General features: G+C 45.3%; 1 protein-coding gene across 1 annotated transcript in view; it reads right to left on the bottom strand.

Annotated features, from left to right (window-relative positions):
• The window catches only part of zeb1a (zinc finger E-box binding homeobox 1a), a 118412-nt gene that overhangs the window by 42290 nt on the left and 54713 nt on the right, over positions 1–21409 (bottom strand). Inside the window, exon 2 of the mRNA XM_056292836.1 lies at positions 1244–1423. Coding sequence (XP_056148811.1) covers positions 1244–1423 — 180 coding nt within the window. The remainder of the gene's footprint in view (positions 1–1243; positions 1424–21409) is intronic.

Consider the following 21409-nt stretch of genomic DNA (forward strand, 5'->3'; position numbering starts at 1 on the left):
CTCTTAACCTGTTAGGAAGTTTAAAGGATTTTGCTGGTTTTGTTGATAAGCAGCATGGAGGGAAGTAGTTGGAGGGCAGAAGATTGGATAGGGAGGTACGAGGTTATGGATGGGCCTCTCTCCACACTTCTCTCACCCTTTTCTCCTGTACCTCTCTCCTTCTCGCTTTTTTCTCCTATCACATGCATTTGCAATCACACTTGCTCTCATTGTTCTCTCTCTCTCTCTCTCTCTCTCTCTCTCTCTCTCTCTTTCCCCCTCGATCTGCAAATGTCACTCCACATTGGGCTCTGATGATATTCTGCTAGCCTGCCCTTCCATGTTCTCACCCACTGACACAAGCGGAATGCTTACAGTATTTAAGTGCTTGTGCGTGTGCGCATGCATGTGTGAATGTACTTATGTCTGTATTTGAGTGTGACCATGCTTGCTACAAGCCCACAGTGCTTGAACCCTCTTTTTTTTTCAGCTTCCTCTGTTTCTCGTCAGGGCGACCTATCCCAAAGCAGGTACTTGCACGTTTATCATGTTAGTTTGCTTGTGGAACTAGCAACTGCAACAGCAACAGAGAAAGCCATTGTGATTCATGTGCTTGTATGAAGGATGCCAACAAATAATCAAACTGCCAACATAAGCCTTTTTGTAAACACCTCAATCAAGCTTAAATAATTAAAACTAATTATGCCAGTATTGTTTCCAAAAGAGTCCACTCAGTCGTGGGGCTGTGACGAAGGATAGGGTGCGTTGAAAACTCAGTGCGCACACTGACATTTTCGATTAGAAATGCACGGCCTCACTATTTTTATTCTTTTAACTTGGGGATTTTATGCTGTTTGAGTCACACATTCATACTCAAGGCTATGACAGCCACTTCCTCATACAGTTTATGTTCATTATTTCATTAGTCAAAAAGGGGGTGGTTTGCGATCAATCTGCAGACTATTTTGTTATTACGTCTTGAAATTCACTACACGGCAAATCAACTGGATGAAAAAGGTTTTATAGCTCAAAGATGTGTCAATTTAATTATGTGAAATGAGCTTCACTGAGAAAGAGACTGTGTGTGTGTTTGTGCATAAACCTTTGCAATTACAGACCTATTCCAAACACAGTGATCAGTTAACCTGCATTACCTTTCACACACATACACACACACATACACACACACACACAAGGATGTAAAACATATAGTGCTCATGTCTCTACTGCATAACCGTGTTCTGGAAGCATGAATCTCTCTCACCTCCATTCCAGGACCCATTTTGGGTTAATACTACTGTGGTGGCATCATGGCTGTCCCCAGGCGTGGCCTTGTCGCCATCAGCAACGTCAGGCTCCTGCAGGCTGTCCTCCTCCACAATGTGTAGCTTGTCCTCGTCGTCAGAGTCCGAGCTGGCCTCCAAGCCATTGTTGAAGTTTGTTACTGCAGATAGGAAGACGGAGAGGATGGTGATGAGGTAACATACGCCTGCTGGAGGATTTATTTCTATTCGCCAGTTCTTTTGACCCTTAACACAATTGCATGTCAATCATTAGGTGGATGCTATTATCAAAAGTGCCTTAATAGACTGCAACTGCATATGTTTGTAGCATGAATAGTTCTTGTGAAAATGTGGACCCAAACCTTGGAAGTGATAGTTCCATGCTCCACCCATTGAGTTACACCAGAAAATGAACTATTAACCTCGAAGTATTAATGCTTTTTTCAACTGCAGCAGAAAGGGCAGGAATTAAAGAATGGTTGGGACGAGAGAATTAAGTGTGGTCGGGGGAGTCAAGGAAACACATTTGTACCCAGTCACCATCTCACTATGTATCTTGTTTTGTGTGATCCGGCAGGCCGACAGGACAGACACAGATAACCCTTTTCCACCAACATGAAACAGGTTCTGTTCTGGTTTACGCACCTAATTTTGAACCGTGAGGAGCATTTCGACCAAAAACAAATTGATTTGAAACCCATAAAGTTGGTTCCCAGATGGAACCAAAAAATAGTAGGACCTGAAGTGGGAACCGTGACGACATCTGTGGGTATGTCATATTCTAGGTTGGAGAGAGAGATGGAGAAGGCAACAATGGAAAAGTCAGGTGAGAAACCGTCAGAAAAAAAAGTGTGCTGTGGTCTGCCAACAAAGTCCAATGCTTGGTGATGATTAGGCCATCTCCTGAGTTTCAGGAAAAGCTAGAAATTCGCACGAGAAAGAGTAAGCTGTATGCCGAACTAGTCTTAGAGTTGGCCAAAGCTTGAACATAAAGAAAAATCATAAACAACCTACAAAGTTCTTTTAGATGCAAGCACAACAAAACCTGTGTTGTCTGTGGGACAGGGTGCTAATTAAAATCAATCATATCTTGAAATCACCATCAAACTGATGTAAAAATAGCACAACCAAGGAGTTCTTTTAAAACACATCAGTCTTTTTAAATAAATTAGCATATTAAAAAGAACTCCTTGGGTATGCGATTTTTACATCAGTGTGATGGCAATTTTAAAATAAACTACGTGCATTGTGCAATGCCCTCTGTTGATGACGCATCTTTGATGACAATGGTTCTGCTCAAAACTGGTGGAAACGTGGGCTGGTTCACTAGATAGCACCAAGGTTCCAAGAATCTTGAACAGAACCGGTTCAAGAACCAGACCTAATTTGGTGGAAAAGGGGTAAAAGAGGGAGACCTGTGAAACAGGAGACACTGCTGGGGATAATCCTGAAAAGGCTGTGTGTTGAACAGTTGCTTTCAGCCCTGAAGAGGAGGCTTGAGACTGTGTCAACACTTTGTATTATGACGCAGTCTGTATCCATCCATCCATTGTCCAAGCCGCTTATCCGAATTCGGGTCGCGGGGATGCTAGAGCCTATCCCAGCAGTCATTGGGCGATAGGTGGGGAGACACCCTCGACAGGCCACCAGTCCATCACAGGGCCAAAACACACACACACACATTCACACTTAGGGACAATTTAGTGCGGCCGATTCACCTGAACTACATGTCTCTGGACTGTGGGAGGAAACCGGAGCACCTGGAGGAAACCCACACAGACACAGGGGGAACATGCAAACTCCTCACAGAGGGCGACCTGGGATGACCCCCAAGGTTGGACTACCCCAGAGTTCAAAACCAGGACCTTCTTGCTGTGAGGCAACCACGCTAACCACTGTGCATCTGACAGTCCTCTGGCAGCAATCTGCACCAGCAGGGATGGAACAAAATTGAAGCAGAGAATAAAAACGGCAAAGAGAAGTAACTTAGCTAATGGCAGATAGGCCATCTTTGTTGCTCTTAATGAGAAATAAGTAGAAGTCTGTTTAGACTTCAACATTACCATGTGAATAGGTATTCTTTAAGTTTCCTTGCAATCTGTATCTGTTTGCATTATCTGGGTAATGGTGTCTTTTGCATTTACACCTGCTATTCATATGGGATTTTACTGTATGCATATGTTTCTTGTGTTTTGAACTGATCTCATTTGTCACACAAACCAGGCAAAAAAGACAAGTGAAGGTGGTATGTCTCACTGTTGTCAACAAAAGCAATGGTACAGCAAAACTAAAGATTTCGCAGAAAGGGTCGTTTTAACAACTCTGAGACATGAGCAAGTCATTTTGCTGCAATTTGCTGGTAGCAACTGCTGTGTATACTGTGGATATCCTACCTAGTTCTTTGAACCAGATATTTTCTCTCCAAGGTAGGCCTTTTTTCTTCTCTTATCTAGTGTGCCTCAACTGTTACTCAAGATTGGACCTTCCTCTTGCACGCTGCATGCATTACCAAAATTATAGAAAAATGTCAAACAAAGTAAACCTTCTACAATGGCTCCAGCAACTGTCAAATATGGCTACTACAATAATACTGTTATCGCCACCATAATTTCCTCAAGAAAATACCTCTAGGGAAATGTGCACCCATGTTTACTTATTCCCCATTAAAAATAAAAGAGAGTTGGACCTGTTTAAAACAGCACTGCATGACTTCAATTAAACTGCTTCAGCTATCGTGGTATAAAAGGTCAAGGGTATTCCATTGCACATCAGATGACAGACTGTACCTATCTGCCCCATCGCTTAACTGGCACATGTGGCATGAAGCAGGCCTTGAGCAATTTTATATTTAATATGAAGCAACATATATTTTGATCAAGTAAATCCTGACATCCTTTTGTGTCCCCTGACATAGTTTAATACATTTCACAGTATCACACTTATGCCAATTTATGCCAACTTTAAATGCTGACTATACATTTTCTTTAAAGTGTAACTTCCCCCCTAGGTCTGAGCCTAACTTGGCCCACTGCATAATTTTGAAAAATGCTAAAAAAAAGGGGCCAAGGGGCTGAGGTGAAGCAGGAGCATAGGCAGGAGTAGCTGGGGAGATCCAAAGTAGGAGTAGCTGGGGAGATCTGGGGTCTCCTCCAACTGGGAGGAGGTAGACCCAGAACTCGGGGTGGACCCAGAACTCACTTGGAGGGACTACATGTCCAATCTGGCCTGGCAACGTCTGAAGATCTCCCAGGACAACCCGGTATCATGCCAAAGCGTGTAATACACCCGCCAGTCCAACGTGTAAGTGTCACGGTTTGCCTCGCTCAGGCATGAAAAGTACACACGTGTATGAAGGTGCAGTGTCAGCAGGGGGCGACGCCGGTCCAACGTGTCAGTGTCACAGTTTGCCTCACTCAGGCGTGAAAAGTACACACATGTATGAAGGTGCAGTGCCAGCAGGGGGTGATAGCAGGTTAGGGTTACAGTTAAGGTTGGGTTAGGGTTAGGGATTTTGGAAAATGCTGTATGACTCTTTTCCTCTGTGGGGAGTTGCTGGCATTGAGTTAATCATCGCCCCCTGCTGGCACTGCACCTTCATACACGTGTGTACTTTTCACGCCTGAGCGAGGCAAACAGTGACACATTGGACCGGCGGGTGTATTACACGCTTTGGCGTGATACTGGGCTGCAGGCGTTGCTAGGGGGAGGGACGTCTGAAGTACCCTACTTAGCTTGCTGCCACTGCGACCCAACCCCGGAGAAGTGGCTGATGATGAGTTGAGAAAATGGCATAGGCACACAAAAGCTTAACTTATTCTATCTACTAACTTACAGGCTGTGCTCAGCATTGGCAAACAGCTTCAGGCTTCTGTGTGACACAGAAGACGACAGCGAGACGAAATTTCTATTTCCTGTTACATCGCGGGTCAAAGTTCAAATTCAAAGTGACAAGCCTGAACTTCCTTGAATAAACACGACTGCGGTAGCCAGAACAAAATGCATCATTTTGATGTTCAATAAAGATTACATCATCCTTGGTTTTGACAGCTCAAAACAAAATCTTGGGTATTTAAACAGGACGAAAACTCTTAAGGTCAGTGTGAGTAGAATGTATTTCCTGTTTTTATTTTCATTCCTATTTATTTGGTCTTATTCATTTATTGTCTTTACTTCCCCTGTGCTCATGTCCTTTGGTCCTATTCTCGCCATATCTGGTGTTATTTCTTTTGTAAACCACTTTGTAACATTGTTAAGAAAAGTGCCATATAAATAGTTTATTATTATTATTATTATTATTATTATTATTATTATTAAAAGTCTAAACTGTCTCGCAACTTGGTCCAAAGACTCTTTGGGGGTTCAGGAAAGGCTTTTTTTTTCAAAGCCCCAAAGCCCCAACCAAGAATAGCATTGTTTCAATGACCTTTAGATTGAAGAATTTCCATTTACATACAAACAAGAGAGAGCGAAAAGACCAGGAAGTCTAAAAGGTGACCCAGACAATAGCTGTCCATTCTCAGTGGCAAATTACTCACCCATCAGATAAAGTTTCGCTTGTGCTACCAAACTGTGTTGAGTACCAGCAAGAAAAGTGCAAAAGTTGGTTGACTGAGAGTGGGTACATGAGATCACCTGTGCAACTTCTGACAAGCAATCTGACAACCAAACCTTGCTTTATCTCGCTCTAGCACATTGAAATTGGCATGGGTACTAAACATCAGCAGGACAGGATGACACATCGGCTTGACTGATGCGCCGCTCTTCTTCTAGTCATGTGACCGCTGACTTGACCGGACAGTCACATGACTATCTATAACTAGGGCTTTAACTGCTATTCCCTGAGTTTACAGTATGAATCAATACCTAGAATAATGGGCACACATACACACACACTAAAAATAAATAATCAAATGACATTGAAAAAAATCCAAGTTTTTCTTCTTTTTGGATGCAGTAATTACAAAAGTAAACTTTGTCTTGTGTTTTTTTCCCTTAAATAACCTCTGATATTTATTAGGAAAATAAATGTGTGTTTTCCACAGGACCTATATTGCTGACACATCATTGACTCTGTTGTTTCATTCTAACATTAAAAAGGTAACTTTACCTTCGGACAACCAGAGTAAACCTTAACTCATTTAGAGCTTCATTTTCAGTTTGAATTTCATTCAATTAATTTAATTTTGAATTTAAGCAACATTAAACACTAATTTTTCAAGAATACATATTTACAAGTTATTTTAATTTTACAAAGGTAGATGAGAGCTAATATAGTGTGTAACGTTAAAAAATACCGGTTCGTAAAAGTAGTAGATTTGAAATCTGGTATCATCTTATTTTTTCCCATGTAACCCTCTTGTATGCACATACAGTATTATAGGCCTATGTGCGGCCTGTTTGTGTGTGTGTGTGTGTGTGTGTGTGTGTGTGCGTGTGTGCGCGCACACACTGTGGAATTATCTGCCAAAAACAAGCAGTATCTGTGGAAAATAGAGAAAGAGATAAGAGAGACTTCATAATGGCAGAGGCCCAAAGGCAAACTGGTCCTTGATCAGTATAAAATCACCATGACACACTTTTTACAAATGGGCTGGGTCTGTCGTGGTATTCCTCCTCCTCAGTCAGAACTCTACTGCGTCATTCTGTATGAAGATCAGAAAACATTTCAGCAATTTTACATGAACCAAACCAACCTCAATCTGTTCACCTATGAAAAACAACACAAGGAGTGGATCCAGTGGAACCATTTGTTCTAAACGGTGTACAGATTAATCTTCAAATTGATCAGTGTGTGATCTGAGGAGCCCATCCTTTCCCCGTACTTCATACCGAGGGAGGAGACCAAGCTGTTCTTATCCAGAGAGGAAATCCTTGGAAAAAAACAAAAAATGAACGCAGGAACAAATGTCAGCCATGGGGAAAAATAATCACTTGTTTATCAGCCTCAAAAAGCAAATCTATTTTACGCTGTGCTGCAGCCACCCAGCTTGTCTGTGGGGCACTTCCTCATAACGGACGCCCCAGGAAGAAAAATAGACCAATTGACTAGTTTGAATTAACTGACACAAGAGAATACGTGCAACTGCATGTGTGTTTAAGTGTGTGTGTTTGTGCATGATGACTGTGCACAGGTGTGTGTGTGTGTGTGTGTACGTTTGTGTGTGCGTACTGTTTTATCGGTGCTGCCATTTTAGAATTATATGCTACTAAAAGAATGAATTAACTTTGCCAGGAAAATTAAGTAGTAGTAGTACAACTTGACCTGTCAAAAAAGGGATAGCCATGTCGAGTTCACAAAAGTGTCTGTGGGCCTACATTTTTCAGTTTTTTTTTATTCTTTTTTTCCTCCCTTTTTCTCCCCAATTGTATCTGGCAAATTACCCGCCTCTTCCAAGCTGTCCTGGTCTCTGCTCCACCTCCTCTGCCAATCCAGGGAGGGCTGCAGACTACCACATGCCTCCTCCGATACATGTGGAGTCGCCAGCCGCTTCTTTTCACCTGACAGTGAGGAGTTTTGCCAGGGGGACATAGCGTGTGGGACGATCACGCTATTCCCCCTAGTTCCCCCTCCCCCTGAACAGGCACCCCGGCCGACCAGAGGAGGCGCTAGTGCAGCGACCAGGACACATACCCACATCCGGCTTCACACCCGCAGACACGGCCAATTGTGTCTGTAGGGACGCCCGACCAAGCCGGAGGTAACACAAGAATTCGATCCAGATGTTGGTAGGCAACGGAATAGACCGCTACACCACCTGGACGCCCTTTCATATGTGTTTTAATTTAAGTAAGCTAACTCCTTGGGTAGAACTGTTTGCACTGTGGGTGTTTGTGTGTATGAAAGAGAGAGAAAGAGATAGACAGAAGTGTGTGAGGCTTGAGCAAAACTGAAGGCACACAATTACTGTTCACTTTGTGTTTAGACTGCATATGTCTGTGTGTGAACACAGCTGTAAATATCAGTGACAGTGTGTGAACCAAAGGAACTTTTCGTTTCCACACAACTGTGTGTGTTTGTGTGTGTTTTTGTACCTACAAAGTGGCAAATGGATAAGGGAGAACCAGTGCTCCGCAGGGGAAATAGAGCTCCTGATGGAAGTGCTGAAGACGCTTAATGAGGAGGTAAGCACTGGCTGTTTGTTCACAAGTGACAGGTGTGAACACACACACACACACACACACACACACATAGAACTTCCTCTGTGGTTTGTGACCTGTGTGTACATCTGATGTGTGTACTCACATATGTGTAAGCGCACACACGTGCATAACACTCTAAACTTCACAGGTAGCTGCACTGCTCGAAAGAAAACACACATACAACTGCTCACCACACACACTCACACATACCTCTCTTTCACATCCAAACCTACCATCCACACACACACACACACACACACACACATACACACACACACACACACACACACACACACACACACACACACACACAACCAACTCCTAACTCTAAAATAGACCCTTTACCTTGTGAGGACCTCTGAAATGTCCACACAAGGTAGGTGCTGTCAGGTTTTGCTATCCTAATGAGGACATTTGGTCCACACAAGGATAGCTAAACGTGTACACAAACACACACACACATACACTATACATTCCAACCTATGCTCATTGCTGCAGCTCTGCCACCGCGAGGAGACAGACAGATGAGTGAAGACAGCCATGCAGAGAATGGGAGGATGGGGAGAGAGAGCAATCGATGGACGTCTGGATCGACACAAAGGGGGTGGGTGTGTCATGGAGCAGGAAAAGAAAAGAAGGGAGTCAACTGGGGAGGTCAAGGTACGCAAGATGAGAGAGAGACAGACACAGAAATGGAGGGAAGGAGAGTGGAGCCTATCTTGTACATGGAGCTCTGGCTGACCAACACAGAGATGTAGGGGGGCAAACATGCTAAGGTTGTACCAGGGTTACATTTCAACCAAACCCTCCATCAGCTGATTTTACCAGTTAGTCCCAGCTTCTTTCTCTTTGGTTGATGTTGTGCTTGTTTGTCAAATCAGCTGGTGTTGTGGTTGGTTGGAATTTAAACCTGCACTCTCTTGCCCCCCCCCCCCCTCCAAGTCACAGTTTGCCTATATATGAGCTCTGGGGCAGTACAAAAAAAGGAGGATATTAGCATAAATATTTGGTCGAGGCTACTGTCCAACTATCAGGAAAGCCAAAGAATTAGAATTGGCAACTACATGAAAGACATGCATGTTAGGGTTAATACTCCTGCCTGTGCCCATGACCAAGGCAATGGAACGAAGAACTGGAGTTGGTCCCCGGGCACTGCAGCTGCCCACTGCTCCTATACAATAGGATGGGTTAAATGCAGAGAACACATTTCATTGTGAGAATACGATTCGTTGTAAGGTGCAATGAAAAATTAAAGTGGCTTTCTTTCTTTCTACAGGCCACACCTGTAGTTGCCAAATCAAATTCTTTGTCAGGGTAGAGAAAACCATCAAACAAGAAGCACTCTCCACTCATCCAGCAAGCATTGACAAGATGCCCTTGAGCAAAAAATGTACCCCCCAACTGCCCTCATGGGCCTGCTAAATGCCCAGAAGAAGGGTTGTGAACAGAACATGTGAACGTCTGACCCTCTCTCCTGCCTGAAACCAGTCCAAAAGACTGTCACTTTGAATGAGAATGAACATACTTGGTTAAACAAAGATCAAACTAGCGGAGTGCACTCAGTAGAGTGCAGATCTCCGCCAGGTGTATGCATCTCCCCTTCTCAGGTGTTTGAACTTGGCAACAAATCACCCCTCTTTTCACCTACCAGGATAAGAAACACAGACAGAAAAAGCAATGTTGCTCCTGCCATTATAAGACTTCTGTGCAGTGCCCAAGTTGATTGAACAGGAAATATGAAAAAAAAAAGTTAATTGCAGCGCTCAAGCTAAAAAATCTACCTAATAAAAACGTTTTGCCTGTCAGTCTGTGGACGTGCAGCCTCCTAGGTGGACCCTCGCACGAATACGCCCCAAGTCTCACATGAAATGGCAGAAATCAGGCTATCATACTTTCAAAGCCCTTATTGAAATATGGCAAATGTGTTTAACCGTCGTGTTTTTCATGGTATAAAATGAATTAAGGCGAATGGCTGCTCTGCTGATTGACTTTCATTCATAAAACAACAATAAGAAAACATAGCTCAGCCATGGGAAATGTTTTATTGGAGCTACTGAGATTATTTCCAGCTGTGACTGTAATTAATTCTAGTCTTGAAATTGTATTTTATCGAGGAGTTTTAACATTGGAGACTATGGCACTTCCATGCGGCGGCAGGGTCAATACGGTTTTGGTTCATCTACCGTTCCTCCAGTTCTCCTGTGCTGAGATCAGCAGTGAATGATTTGCTGGCTTATGAAATACAATCGACTTCTCGTTTACTTTCAGGACTCATACCTGAATACAAAATGTTTTGGTTTTGACACTGTTGCCTCCCAATCCGATTCAACTGTAGATGTGAGTTGTGCATGCGTTGGGCAGCGACAGACAGCAGCATTGGTCGAGTGAGCAAGAGAGTGAATGAGGATAGGGAGCAGAGATAGTGAGAACAAATGTTTTCGAAGATTTTTAATCATCGCAACCAAGAGAGGATCTTCTTCTACATTCATAACTGTGCACAAGGGATGTCCGGGTAGCGTAGCGGTCTATTCTGTTGCCTACCAATGCGGTGATCGCCAGTTCGAATCCCCATGTTACTGCCGGCTTGGTTGGGCGTCCTACAGACACAATCAGTCGTGTCTGCGGGTGAGAAACCAGATGTGGGTATGTGTTCTGGTCACTGCGCTAGTGCTTCCTCTAGTCGGTCGGGCGTCTGTTCACGGGAGGAGGGGGAACTGGGAGGAATAGCATGATCCTCCCATGCGCTACGTCCTCCTGGCAAAACTCCTCACTGTCAGGTGAAAAGAAACAGCTGGCGACTCCACATGTATGGGAGGGGGCATGTAGCAGTCTGCAGCCCTCCCCGCATCGGCAGAGGGGGTGGAGGAGCGACCGGGACAGCTCGGAAGAGTGGAGTAATTGACTGGATACAATTGGGAAGAAATAAGGGGGGGAAATTCCAAAAGAAAATTTTTAAATTTTGGGGTTGTGATGTTCTCTGAGAGCTTCAATTCATTAATGGATTTGAGAACTTTGTGGTGGATACACAAGGTGTGATGTAATTACAGAGAAAATTCACCCAGTTTTAACTTTATCTGTCTGTTGGTGACAGGGGTAGTAGCACATGAAAAACACTTTCAGTTCAAAGAAAGAAAGTTGAATCAGTTCATCTGGACACAACCTTAATTGAGAGAAACGTTTCATCACTCATCTAAGTGACCTCTTCAGTCTCCAAACACTTTCAGTTGTTTCCAATTGTTCCTGCATCTCTGGAGCGGCAGTGAAACAAGTTTGTTTTTTTTCCAGCCGCCAAGTGACGGGTCGCGACACCAGTTGGCGGCAGGAAAAACTACAGCCTAGCGGGGTTTCTAATGTAATCTACTCTAAACACGCTGTTCAGAAAACACATCCTCGTTCTCTCAGTTAAGCTCCGTTTTGATGGTGGAAATGACATCCCACAATTCTAGCAGAGGATTTCATGGACAATGACACAGAAGCTCACGTGCAGCAGTGCATTCTGGTACATGTAGGCGCTGTGGAAGAGACAGCACCGATTTTTTTATCAATATAGTACACAGAGGACTTTACTGCCTCAATCAACTACATTACTCAGCAGTACCGACTGCACATATACAAACCATCGGTGATATTTCCCTTTAACTATAGCACACAGACAGCTACTCAGGTTGTGTGTAGTGTTCATTTGTCCAATCTTTCCCAAAAAAAATGTCATGCAGTTCCTAAACATTTTAAGACCTGTGTGCAGGTCGGCTCCGCATATGCTCCATGTTGCCATGCTCAAGCTATCCTCCACAAATCGCACACACAAAAACTCATTGACATATGTATTCTCATATGCAGGAACACACAGGCACAGAGGCAAAGACACAAACACTGCTGTCAATCTCTCTACTGACATGAACACTGACAGGCACACACACCCCACTGCCAGTATGTGTGTGTCGCTGTGTGTTTAAGGATGGAATGAAAATGGGTGTGGGCCTGTGTGTGTGTGTGCATACGGTTTGTATGTGCTAGTATGTCTGTCTATGTGAGAGGGAGAGCGAGTGTGTGTGTGTGGTTGACCTGCCCACAACATCATGACAAAGTGTCAAGTGAGCCGTTAATCCTTCGTCTGGATCATTTTGAAGGAGGAAGGCAGAGGAGAGGAAGGGACGCGTCTAGACAAGTGCATTCCAGTTGCCTTTTTTCCCCCTGAAGCCACTAATTCATAAAAGAATTTGTCAAATTAATTGCGTCCAACACTGACTGTCACCAGACAAACATTTTCAGTAATGATCATGTTTTCCCACATTTCAAGTATCTTTCTAGTTATGAAAGCTAAATGGTTTTTAACACAGTAAATTATTTTCTGTAAAAAAAAAAAAGGTACTGAGAATTTTCTTTTTGAAATAAAATGAATACTCTTTTGGTTGATTTAATCACTTATAAAATATACCTGCCACATGGTACTACACTTGCACTCACTTGCTGACCCTGCACCCTATGTCACGCTGGGAGTAGGAGTTGAGGACCCAAACGCACGACTCAGAGAGACTGGGCTAGAAAGGTTTTATTAATCCAAATGAATTTACAGACAGCAGGAACAGACGCTACAGACAGCAGGGAAGGCTTGAAACAGGACATGGCACATCTGGCGACCAAGAGTCAATATGTGTGTATGTGTTTCTATGTGTGACGATCCGACAAGGAGCCAGGGCAACCAGGGGGAATATATAATGTAGGGGAGACAATCAGGGAGATTGGGCACAGGTGAGCAGGACAAGGCAGGAACAGAAAAGCCAATCAGAGAAAGGGGAACAGGTGAGTAAAGCAGGGGCAATCAGGTAAATGGGGCAATCAGGGTTACTCAGGCAAATGGGGCGCAGGTGAACAGAAACACCAATTAGGGGATGGGGAACAGGTGAGCCTTGATGGCTCAAACCACACAACCATGAGAGATTGAACCCCCTCAAGGGACGGATTCCAGACGTCCCAAACAAACGAACCAGGAGCACCAAGCAGGGTAGGCAGGAGGGGTCTGGGGAAGGTAATCAGGACACAGGACTGAAGGACAGAACAGCTCTGGCGGATGGGCAGGTGGACGACATGGAGGCTGGCGACGCAGATGAGTAAGTAGCTTAGGAGGATGGAGACGCGGACGGGTCAGCCGCTTGGGAGGCCGGTAACACAGACAGGACCGCCACTCAGGAGGCCAGCGACACAGACAGGACCGCGGCTTGGGAGGCTGGCGATGCAGACAGAACCGCCGCTTGGGAGGCCGGCAGCGTGGACAGGACAGAGGCAGGACTGCCCAGGGTACGGAGGCGGCAGACAGCCACTCAGGGTACAGGCAACGAAGACGGCGTGACCGCCGTTCGGGGTACAGGCATCAGAGGCGCCACTCAGGGTACAGGCATCAGAGGCATCACTTGGGGTACAGGCATCAGAGGCACCGCTCGGGGTACAGGCATTAGAGGTGCCACTCGGGGTACAGGCAACAGAGGCAGCACTACCGCCGCTCGGATAGAGGCATCAGAGGCGGCGCGACCGTCACTCGGAGTATAGGTATCAGAGGCGGTACGACCGCTCGGGGAACAGAATGGGCATCGACAAAGGCGACCAACGGCTCGGGAACAGGCCGGACGTATGCAAAGGTGGCCGATGGCTCGGGAACAGGCTGGACATCATCAAAGATGGTCGACGGCTCAGGAACAGGCTGGACGTCGGTAAAGGCAGCCGGCGGCTCAGGAACAGGGACAGACTGGGCGTTGACAGGGACAGGCCGACCACTTTGGAACTGGTAGGGTCTCCGTAGCATGGTGCTGAGCAGCTGAGAATCTGGGACGCTGGGCAGCTGAGACTGGGGGATGCTGGGCAGCTGAGACTCGAAGACGCTGGGCAGCTGAGGCTCGGAGATGCTGGGCAGCTGAGACTCGGGGATGCTGGGCAGCTGAGACTTGGGGGCGCTGGGCAGCTGAGATGCTGGGGAAACCTGGGAGCCCGAGATGCCAGGCTTGGGAGGATCAGGAACCGGGTCAATAAAGTACTGCCACCTGACAAAGGCAGTTTCCTGGGCGAATTCAGGGTCCCTCTTCCAGATGGCAGTGAGGAGCTTAAGGAAGCCTGGCTCCTCATTCAGGAGGGTGTCCCTCGACGCAGCGAAATCCTACCAAGTAAACAGGAAGCTGAGCAAATCTGCTGGCTGAGAAGCAGTCGCTAAGATTGGAGCCAGCAGGGTGAGCTGGACCAGGAGCTGCTGCAATTGACCGGTAAGTGCACTAACTTGGTTAGTCAGCGAGGTCTGAAGCTCTGCTTGACAGGCGTGGCTCTACCGGAGGCTGTGACAGATGGAGCTCAGCTGTTCCTTATGCTGAGTGAGGTGCCCGTCTTGAGAGCAGAGAGTGGCTTCTAGCGTGGCGGAGTTGGCTGTATCCATAATATGGTCAGACCGTACTTTCAAGCCGGGAGCAGGAGTTGAGGAATCAGATGCACGACTCAGAGACAGACTGGGCTAGAGACAAGCAGGACAAGGAGCCAGGGGAGCCAATCAGGGAGATTGGGTGCAGGTGAGCAGGACAGGGCAGAAACAGAAAAGCCAATCAGAGAAAGGGGAACAAGTGAGTAAAGCAGAGGCAATCAGGTAAATAGGGCAATCACGGTGAACCAATCAGGGCAAATAGGGCACAGGTGAACCAATCAGGAGATGGAGAACCTGTAAGACTTGATGGCCCAAACCACACAACCATGACACCCTAACCAGAAGATAAAAACAGAAGTTGAAAAAGTTAAAAAAAAAAGTTATATATTTACATAATGTTGAGGCGTTTCTCAACCTCTTGACAACTTTTCAGATCAGAGAAAACTACAATGATACACATGGGGGAAATGTGTACATAGCAGACAACCTTCTCCCCCCCCCCCCCCCACTCTCTACTAATGGCAGGTAGAACAATCTGTACAAGCAGATTGGGTCCACGGACCAGGCAGTGTGTTTCTGTTTGTGTGTGTATTTTTAAGCATGCAATTGTGCATCCCTGTGTGTGTGTGGGTGTGTGGGTGTGTGTGTGAGAGAGAGAGAGAGCGAGAGAGAGAGAGAGAGAGAGAGAGAGAGAGAGAGAGAGAGAGAGAGAGAGAGAGAGAGAGAGGGAGGGCTGAGTCTGTAGCCTCAGCTAATGTGTGTGCTCATGCATGTATACATCTGTGCGTACAAGGCAATTGTATGCCTCCTCGCTGTGCCCTCTGTGCATTAGTTTGTCTGTCTGCCCATGCATGCCCATCTCTGCTAGCATTGAGGGTAACGGAGCGGATGGCACATTTCCGCAGTGTACTGCAAGCCCGGCGACCTGCCGGGCCTAAGTTGACCCCCTGCTGGGTCTAAGCATCGGGGAATTTATTTTAATGTATTTTTAAGTTGTTTTTTAAACTACAGTTACAGTGGGGCGGCTCGGTTGGAAAAATAGATATAATGGTTGGGAAGCTCACCATCGGCATCTGTTGGTTAAAACGTGAACACACTATAGGAAAACAGCAGGTCTGAGATCAGTGTCCTTTACCCTCACTGAGCATAGAGAGATGTTCAACACTTGACACTTCCAAGCTAACAACCAACCTTAGCTAGCCAGGAAAACAGTCAGTAACACAGATACTCGATACGACCAATGTGGCGAGCCGGCGTGGAAGAATGAGAGACAGAGATCTCTTCATTCGCAACTCTCGTGTCCCATAAACCGCAAGACCCTGAGTACTGTTTAATTTTAACACTCCGTCAGAACCGAATGGAACTGACGGGAAAGGAGAGGCAAGAGGCAAGGCTGATTTAGAATGGCAGCGCCTGTGTCCCATACACCACACGACTCCAGGTGTGCTCCTTTATTCTCCCCCTCCCCAAAGGTAGCAGCCATACCAACATATACCCTGGCTCTGCCAAATGACAGAAGCTAAGCAGGTATGGGCTTGGCTAGTACTTGGATGGGAGACCTCCCGGGAAAATGAGTTGCTGCCAGAAGTGGTGTTGGTGGGCCAGTGGGGGGCAGTCTTTCCTTTGGTTCTAATAAAAACATCCATCCATCCATCCATTATCCAAACCGCTTATCCTGCTCTCAGGGTCGAGGGGATGCTGGACGCTATCCCAGCAATCATTGGGCGGCAGGTGCGGAGACACCCTGGACAGGCCGCCAGGCCATCACAGGGCCCCCACACACACTCAGAGACAATTTAGTGCGGCCGATTCATCTGACCTACATGTCTTTGGACTGTGGGAGGAAACCAGAGCACCCGGAGGAAAACCATGCAGACACAGGGAGAACATGCACAGAGGACGAACCGGGACGACCCCCAAGGTTGGACTACCCCGGGGCTCAAACCTAGGACCTTCTTGCTGTGAGGTGACTGCGCTAACCACTGCATCACCGTGCCGCCCCTAATAAAAACAACAAATATCAAATCCCAATGCCCCAGTGCAGTGACGAGGACACTGTGCTGTATGAGATGCCGTCCTTTGGATGAGATGTTAAACCGAGTTCCTGACTCACTGTGGTCATTAAAGATCTCATGGCACTTATCGCAGAGGAGGGGGTCCCCCGGTGACCTGGCAAAATTCCCAACCTGATTCTCTCCATCTGGCCACCTAATCATCCACCCATGTAATTGGTTGAATGATTCCTCCCTCTCCACCCCAAGCTGATGTGTGGTGAGCGTTCTGGTGCAAAATGGCTGCCGTGCATCACCCAGGTGGGTGATACACATTGGTGGTGGTTAAAGTGAGGTACCCCCTTCAATGTGAAGCGCTTTGGGTGTCTAGAAAAGCGCTAGATATATATGTAATGATTATTATTATATTATTACATACTTCCTAATGTCAAGGGGGAAAGGTAAAAGCCAAAAAACCGTAAGACAGTTTTTTTCAGACGGCCAAACACTGAAGCCATCATCTCCAGTGTTTGGCCGTGTTTGAGGAAGAGGCTGCTAACATTCATGGCTCCCTGAGGCAACAACGTTAGCCCAGCCACGGGTCGATGAGGTTGATCTAGCACAGTAGCCAATCAGCACTTCAATACAAGTTTTTTGTAGAGTGCAGCAACTTTGATGTTTATTTTAATGTATTTTGTTGTTGTTGAATTGTGCCCAGCATTCAAAACCTGTAAGAATCAGCAGCCAAGGAGGAATTTTTTTCTAGTTTTTTTTTTTGTAGCATGCAAAAACTTATATATTATTTATTTCAATTTAATTTCTTTTGTTGTTATAAACACAGCATTTCTGTACATTGTCAGATTCTTTGTAAGACTCTGCGATAGTTGTGGATTTTTTTTAAATGTGCGTTGAATAAAAATGACTTACTTATAACAACACATTACGTAGTCATATTTTCAGATCTCCAGTCAGCATGTAGCTCTGACTGTATAGGGCCCTATGGCGCCTGTGTTATAGCTTTTTTAAATTCTCAATTCTGCGATTCCATTTGGGAGTCTATTATCACAGAAACTATATGGTTCTAATGCTGCCATCAGTCTGTCACTGGCACACCCCGGCCTCTGTCCAAAAGACACTTGCCACCAGGCCTAATAACTTTTCTGAGGGAAACCCTGGGACAGTAGTGTTGGTGTGTGTGTGGGGGGGTAGCTGGCGGAGAGCAGTGTCACTGGGTGCCAGGTATAGAGTGATCCTGTGCCCAGTCAGCCATAACCCAGAGACCCTACTAAATCCATCCACACACATACGACACATTCGGCTACACACTCACTCATACACACACACATGCATACAGAATCAGGATCAGAACCAACTCCTCTTGTCATCTGCATTTCCACATACCTGGGAGTTTGATGTGTTGCTCACTCTGACACTTAGACATATTTAAAAAAAATCAACGACAGTAATATATAGTTACAAATAATATAAAGAATATTCACACACACAGCTTCAAAAATCCTCTGTGGGAAGCCCCCAAACACCCCAACACATAACTCCCTGATTTTAACACACATCTCAGTCTAAAACAGAACACACATCTGAGCACCTGGTTGTGTTAATGCAACATTTTCCAAATCAAGGTCTGGGGACCTCCAGAGGTCATAAGGGGAGTCCCTGAAGAGGTCTCCAAGTAAAATTCTGCTTTCTGGCCTAGTGGATTATGTACTCTTACATTCTTTGATACTCTTGTCTAGATGTTTCCAAGACATGACATAGCACCTTATGTCCCTTGAGTTATTGACGTATCATACCTTATACAGCATGTATAACCCAAACTCATAATAAAACCTGACACCCTGACTCATAATAAAACCTGACTCGACAAAATCAAAAATGATCACTGTGACCATAGGTTTGGCTCTTGCTGTTCTCATCAGCTGTTAGCCAAATATAGACAAATGCAAACAATTATGTGATTATGCAACTTTTTTGAAGCATATATAACAACAAATATCAGGTGAATTTGGCTTGGACAAAAGGAGTCTGTGGTCTAACACAGATGGGTTCGGAGGTTCCTATGTGAAAAGGTTTGCAATCCCCTGAAGGAACATGTGACTCCCGCACCAGCAGAAGAACCCTGATCAACAGTAGCCAAGAGCTGGGGTCACTGAATAGTTACCCCAGGCTTTATAACAGCCCCCAGGCTCTCCAATCAAGAGCCCCAAATCCCCCTGCCCCCCCCCCCCGGGTCAAACCGAGGACCCCACATCCCTCCATTCAGCCTGAGGTCATTGTCTGAAAACAAAAGGAGAGGGACAAAGAGAGAATGAGAGGGAGAGAGGGGGTGAAACAGAAACAGATAGGGTAAGAGGGAAAGAGAGCGAGGTGGAGGGAATGTGAGGTGAGGAAAAAAGAGGATGGGGAAGAGAGAAAGACAGTGAGGGTGAGAGAGAGAGGCAAGGGGTTAAGGTGAGAGGGGTAGGTTGCATAGTTTGAGGTAGAAACAGGGTATAACTATTTACTGAGTATTTCAAAGTCATCTAAATTTCAACATTCACTGTTGTTTTGGGGTTTGTTTTTTTTTATTAATTTTTGGCATTTTCTGCTTTTATTAGATAGTGATAGTCGAGAGAGAGACAAGAAAGGCAGGGGAGAGAGAGGAGATGAAATGCAGCAAAGGGCCCGGGCCGGATTCGAACCCAAGCCGCTGCGGTAAGCGCTCCACCAGGTGAGCCACCGGGGCACCCCCACTCACTGTTGTTTAATCCCAGTTGCAATAGTTCCAATTTTGGAACTAGATTGTTCTTCTGTGGGATTAGTGTTGGTTTAGTTCTGATGTCATGTATTTATTCTCTCGCACATGCTTTAGCAACCCAAATTCCCGCTTAAAAAAACAAAAACAAAACTCCAAAACTCATTTAACTTTGAATTGGATTGTATTTTTGAGTAAAATCACAAGAGTCGGCAGTTCAGTAAACAGAGAGAGACAAACAAACCGTCCCTTGTACTGTGTGTGGGTCGAGAGAAGGAAGGGGGGGGCAAGGAGAAAGGTAGAAAAAGAAGAGAGCAAAACAGACAGAGTGAGAAAGACAGCAAAAGTGACAGAACTTGAGAGATAAAAAGACAGAGAGAATGAGAGAGAAAGAAAAAGGGGAAAATTAGATATGATTGTGGACACCTGTGACACATTATAATATTGGCCGTTAATGTAATTCAGCTAAATCAAATCTAGACACGACCCGGACAGCAGTCGCAGATTAATACTGGATGTGTCTGCACCTGCCAGTGCAGGTACCGAACCCATCTGAGATACGCCATGGAAGAAAGCCGTTCTGACAGCCTTAAAAACAACCAGAGTACAAGAAGCAGAGCAGCAAGACAGTGGAAGACCTTCATAATATCCTGCTCTGCTGAGTCCTGGATATAAGATTTGCTTATTTTATTTCATTGTATTTTAGTCCCATTGAGATGGGAAAAAAATCTGATTTACTGGACGAATTTATGCAACCAAGCAGTTGCAGTGACAAACACCAGGTCTGCAGACAAGAAACTTAAAATGAATATAAACTCAAAAATAAAAATACCAGTGATCAGGGGCTGAATTACAGCAGTAGTTTAATGACTATTTGACACTGGGCTTACTCAAATGCTAAGCTTTTAGATCTATCAGTCAGCCGGGCCTAATTCAAGGCACGTGACAACACAATACAACACATTCCCTGAGCAAAATCTATCTCCGCTGTTACATCACACCGAGTGGATGACATAGGCCTGGCCTGGTATCTAGGTCAAAGGTCAGCTACAGCACTTGGGAGAGAGAAAGTGGAAGAGAGATGGAATGGGAGTGCAAGTGTAAGATGGGACACTGACAGTCATTATCTATTCATAACACTACACTACATATGACATGGCTAATATCCCGTGCACCGATGACACAGTGCTGGAGTTGCCTAATGTGTGGCAAAATTAGAAATGTGGTCTACACAGTTAAGATGGCAAGGTAACCAATTTGCAATTAGCTGTATTCTAATATTTCATCACAAAATTAGCAATAATGAGATAGCAGTGAGGCACTGCAGGATCATTGTAGTGGCAAGCTAGCTAATGTTAGCCTCATTAATCAGACTGAGAATTTAGCCTGGCTGTGACTTTTGCTTTTCAAGTCTAATTCTGTTTTTCATGTCTTAAGAGAGAAAGAAAGTAAGAAAGGGGGGGGGGGGACAAATGAAAACAAAAAAAAAAGAAAAGAAATGTAGGCCAATGTTAGGCTGCAGCTAGCTTGTCAGTTCAATGTGTGAGTGTATATTGACCCAGTGCAGCTGTGCAGCGTGGGCCCTTTGCCAAACCCCTAACAGACAAACACCCCACTGTGTGTGAATGAGAGACACAGTCAAACAGAAAAGTGCACATCACTGGAGATGGCTGTCTGTGACAAGATGTGACAAGACTTAAACACGGCGAGCAGGCTGTTTGGGAGGGAAGACCCAGTTAAAACGACAGTGGCAGATTCTTTAATGAGACTGGTCATTATATTACTTTGACATGTTAAACATTTTGCAGAGCTTCCTATCTTGTGCAATGCAAAGGAAGTGAGTAGGACACAACGACACGGCAAC

This window comes from Lampris incognitus, chromosome 14 (genome assembly GCF_029633865.1).
Source record: "Lampris incognitus isolate fLamInc1 chromosome 14, fLamInc1.hap2, whole genome shotgun sequence".
NCBI lineage: Eukaryota > Metazoa > Chordata > Actinopteri > Lampriformes > Lampridae > Lampris > Lampris incognitus.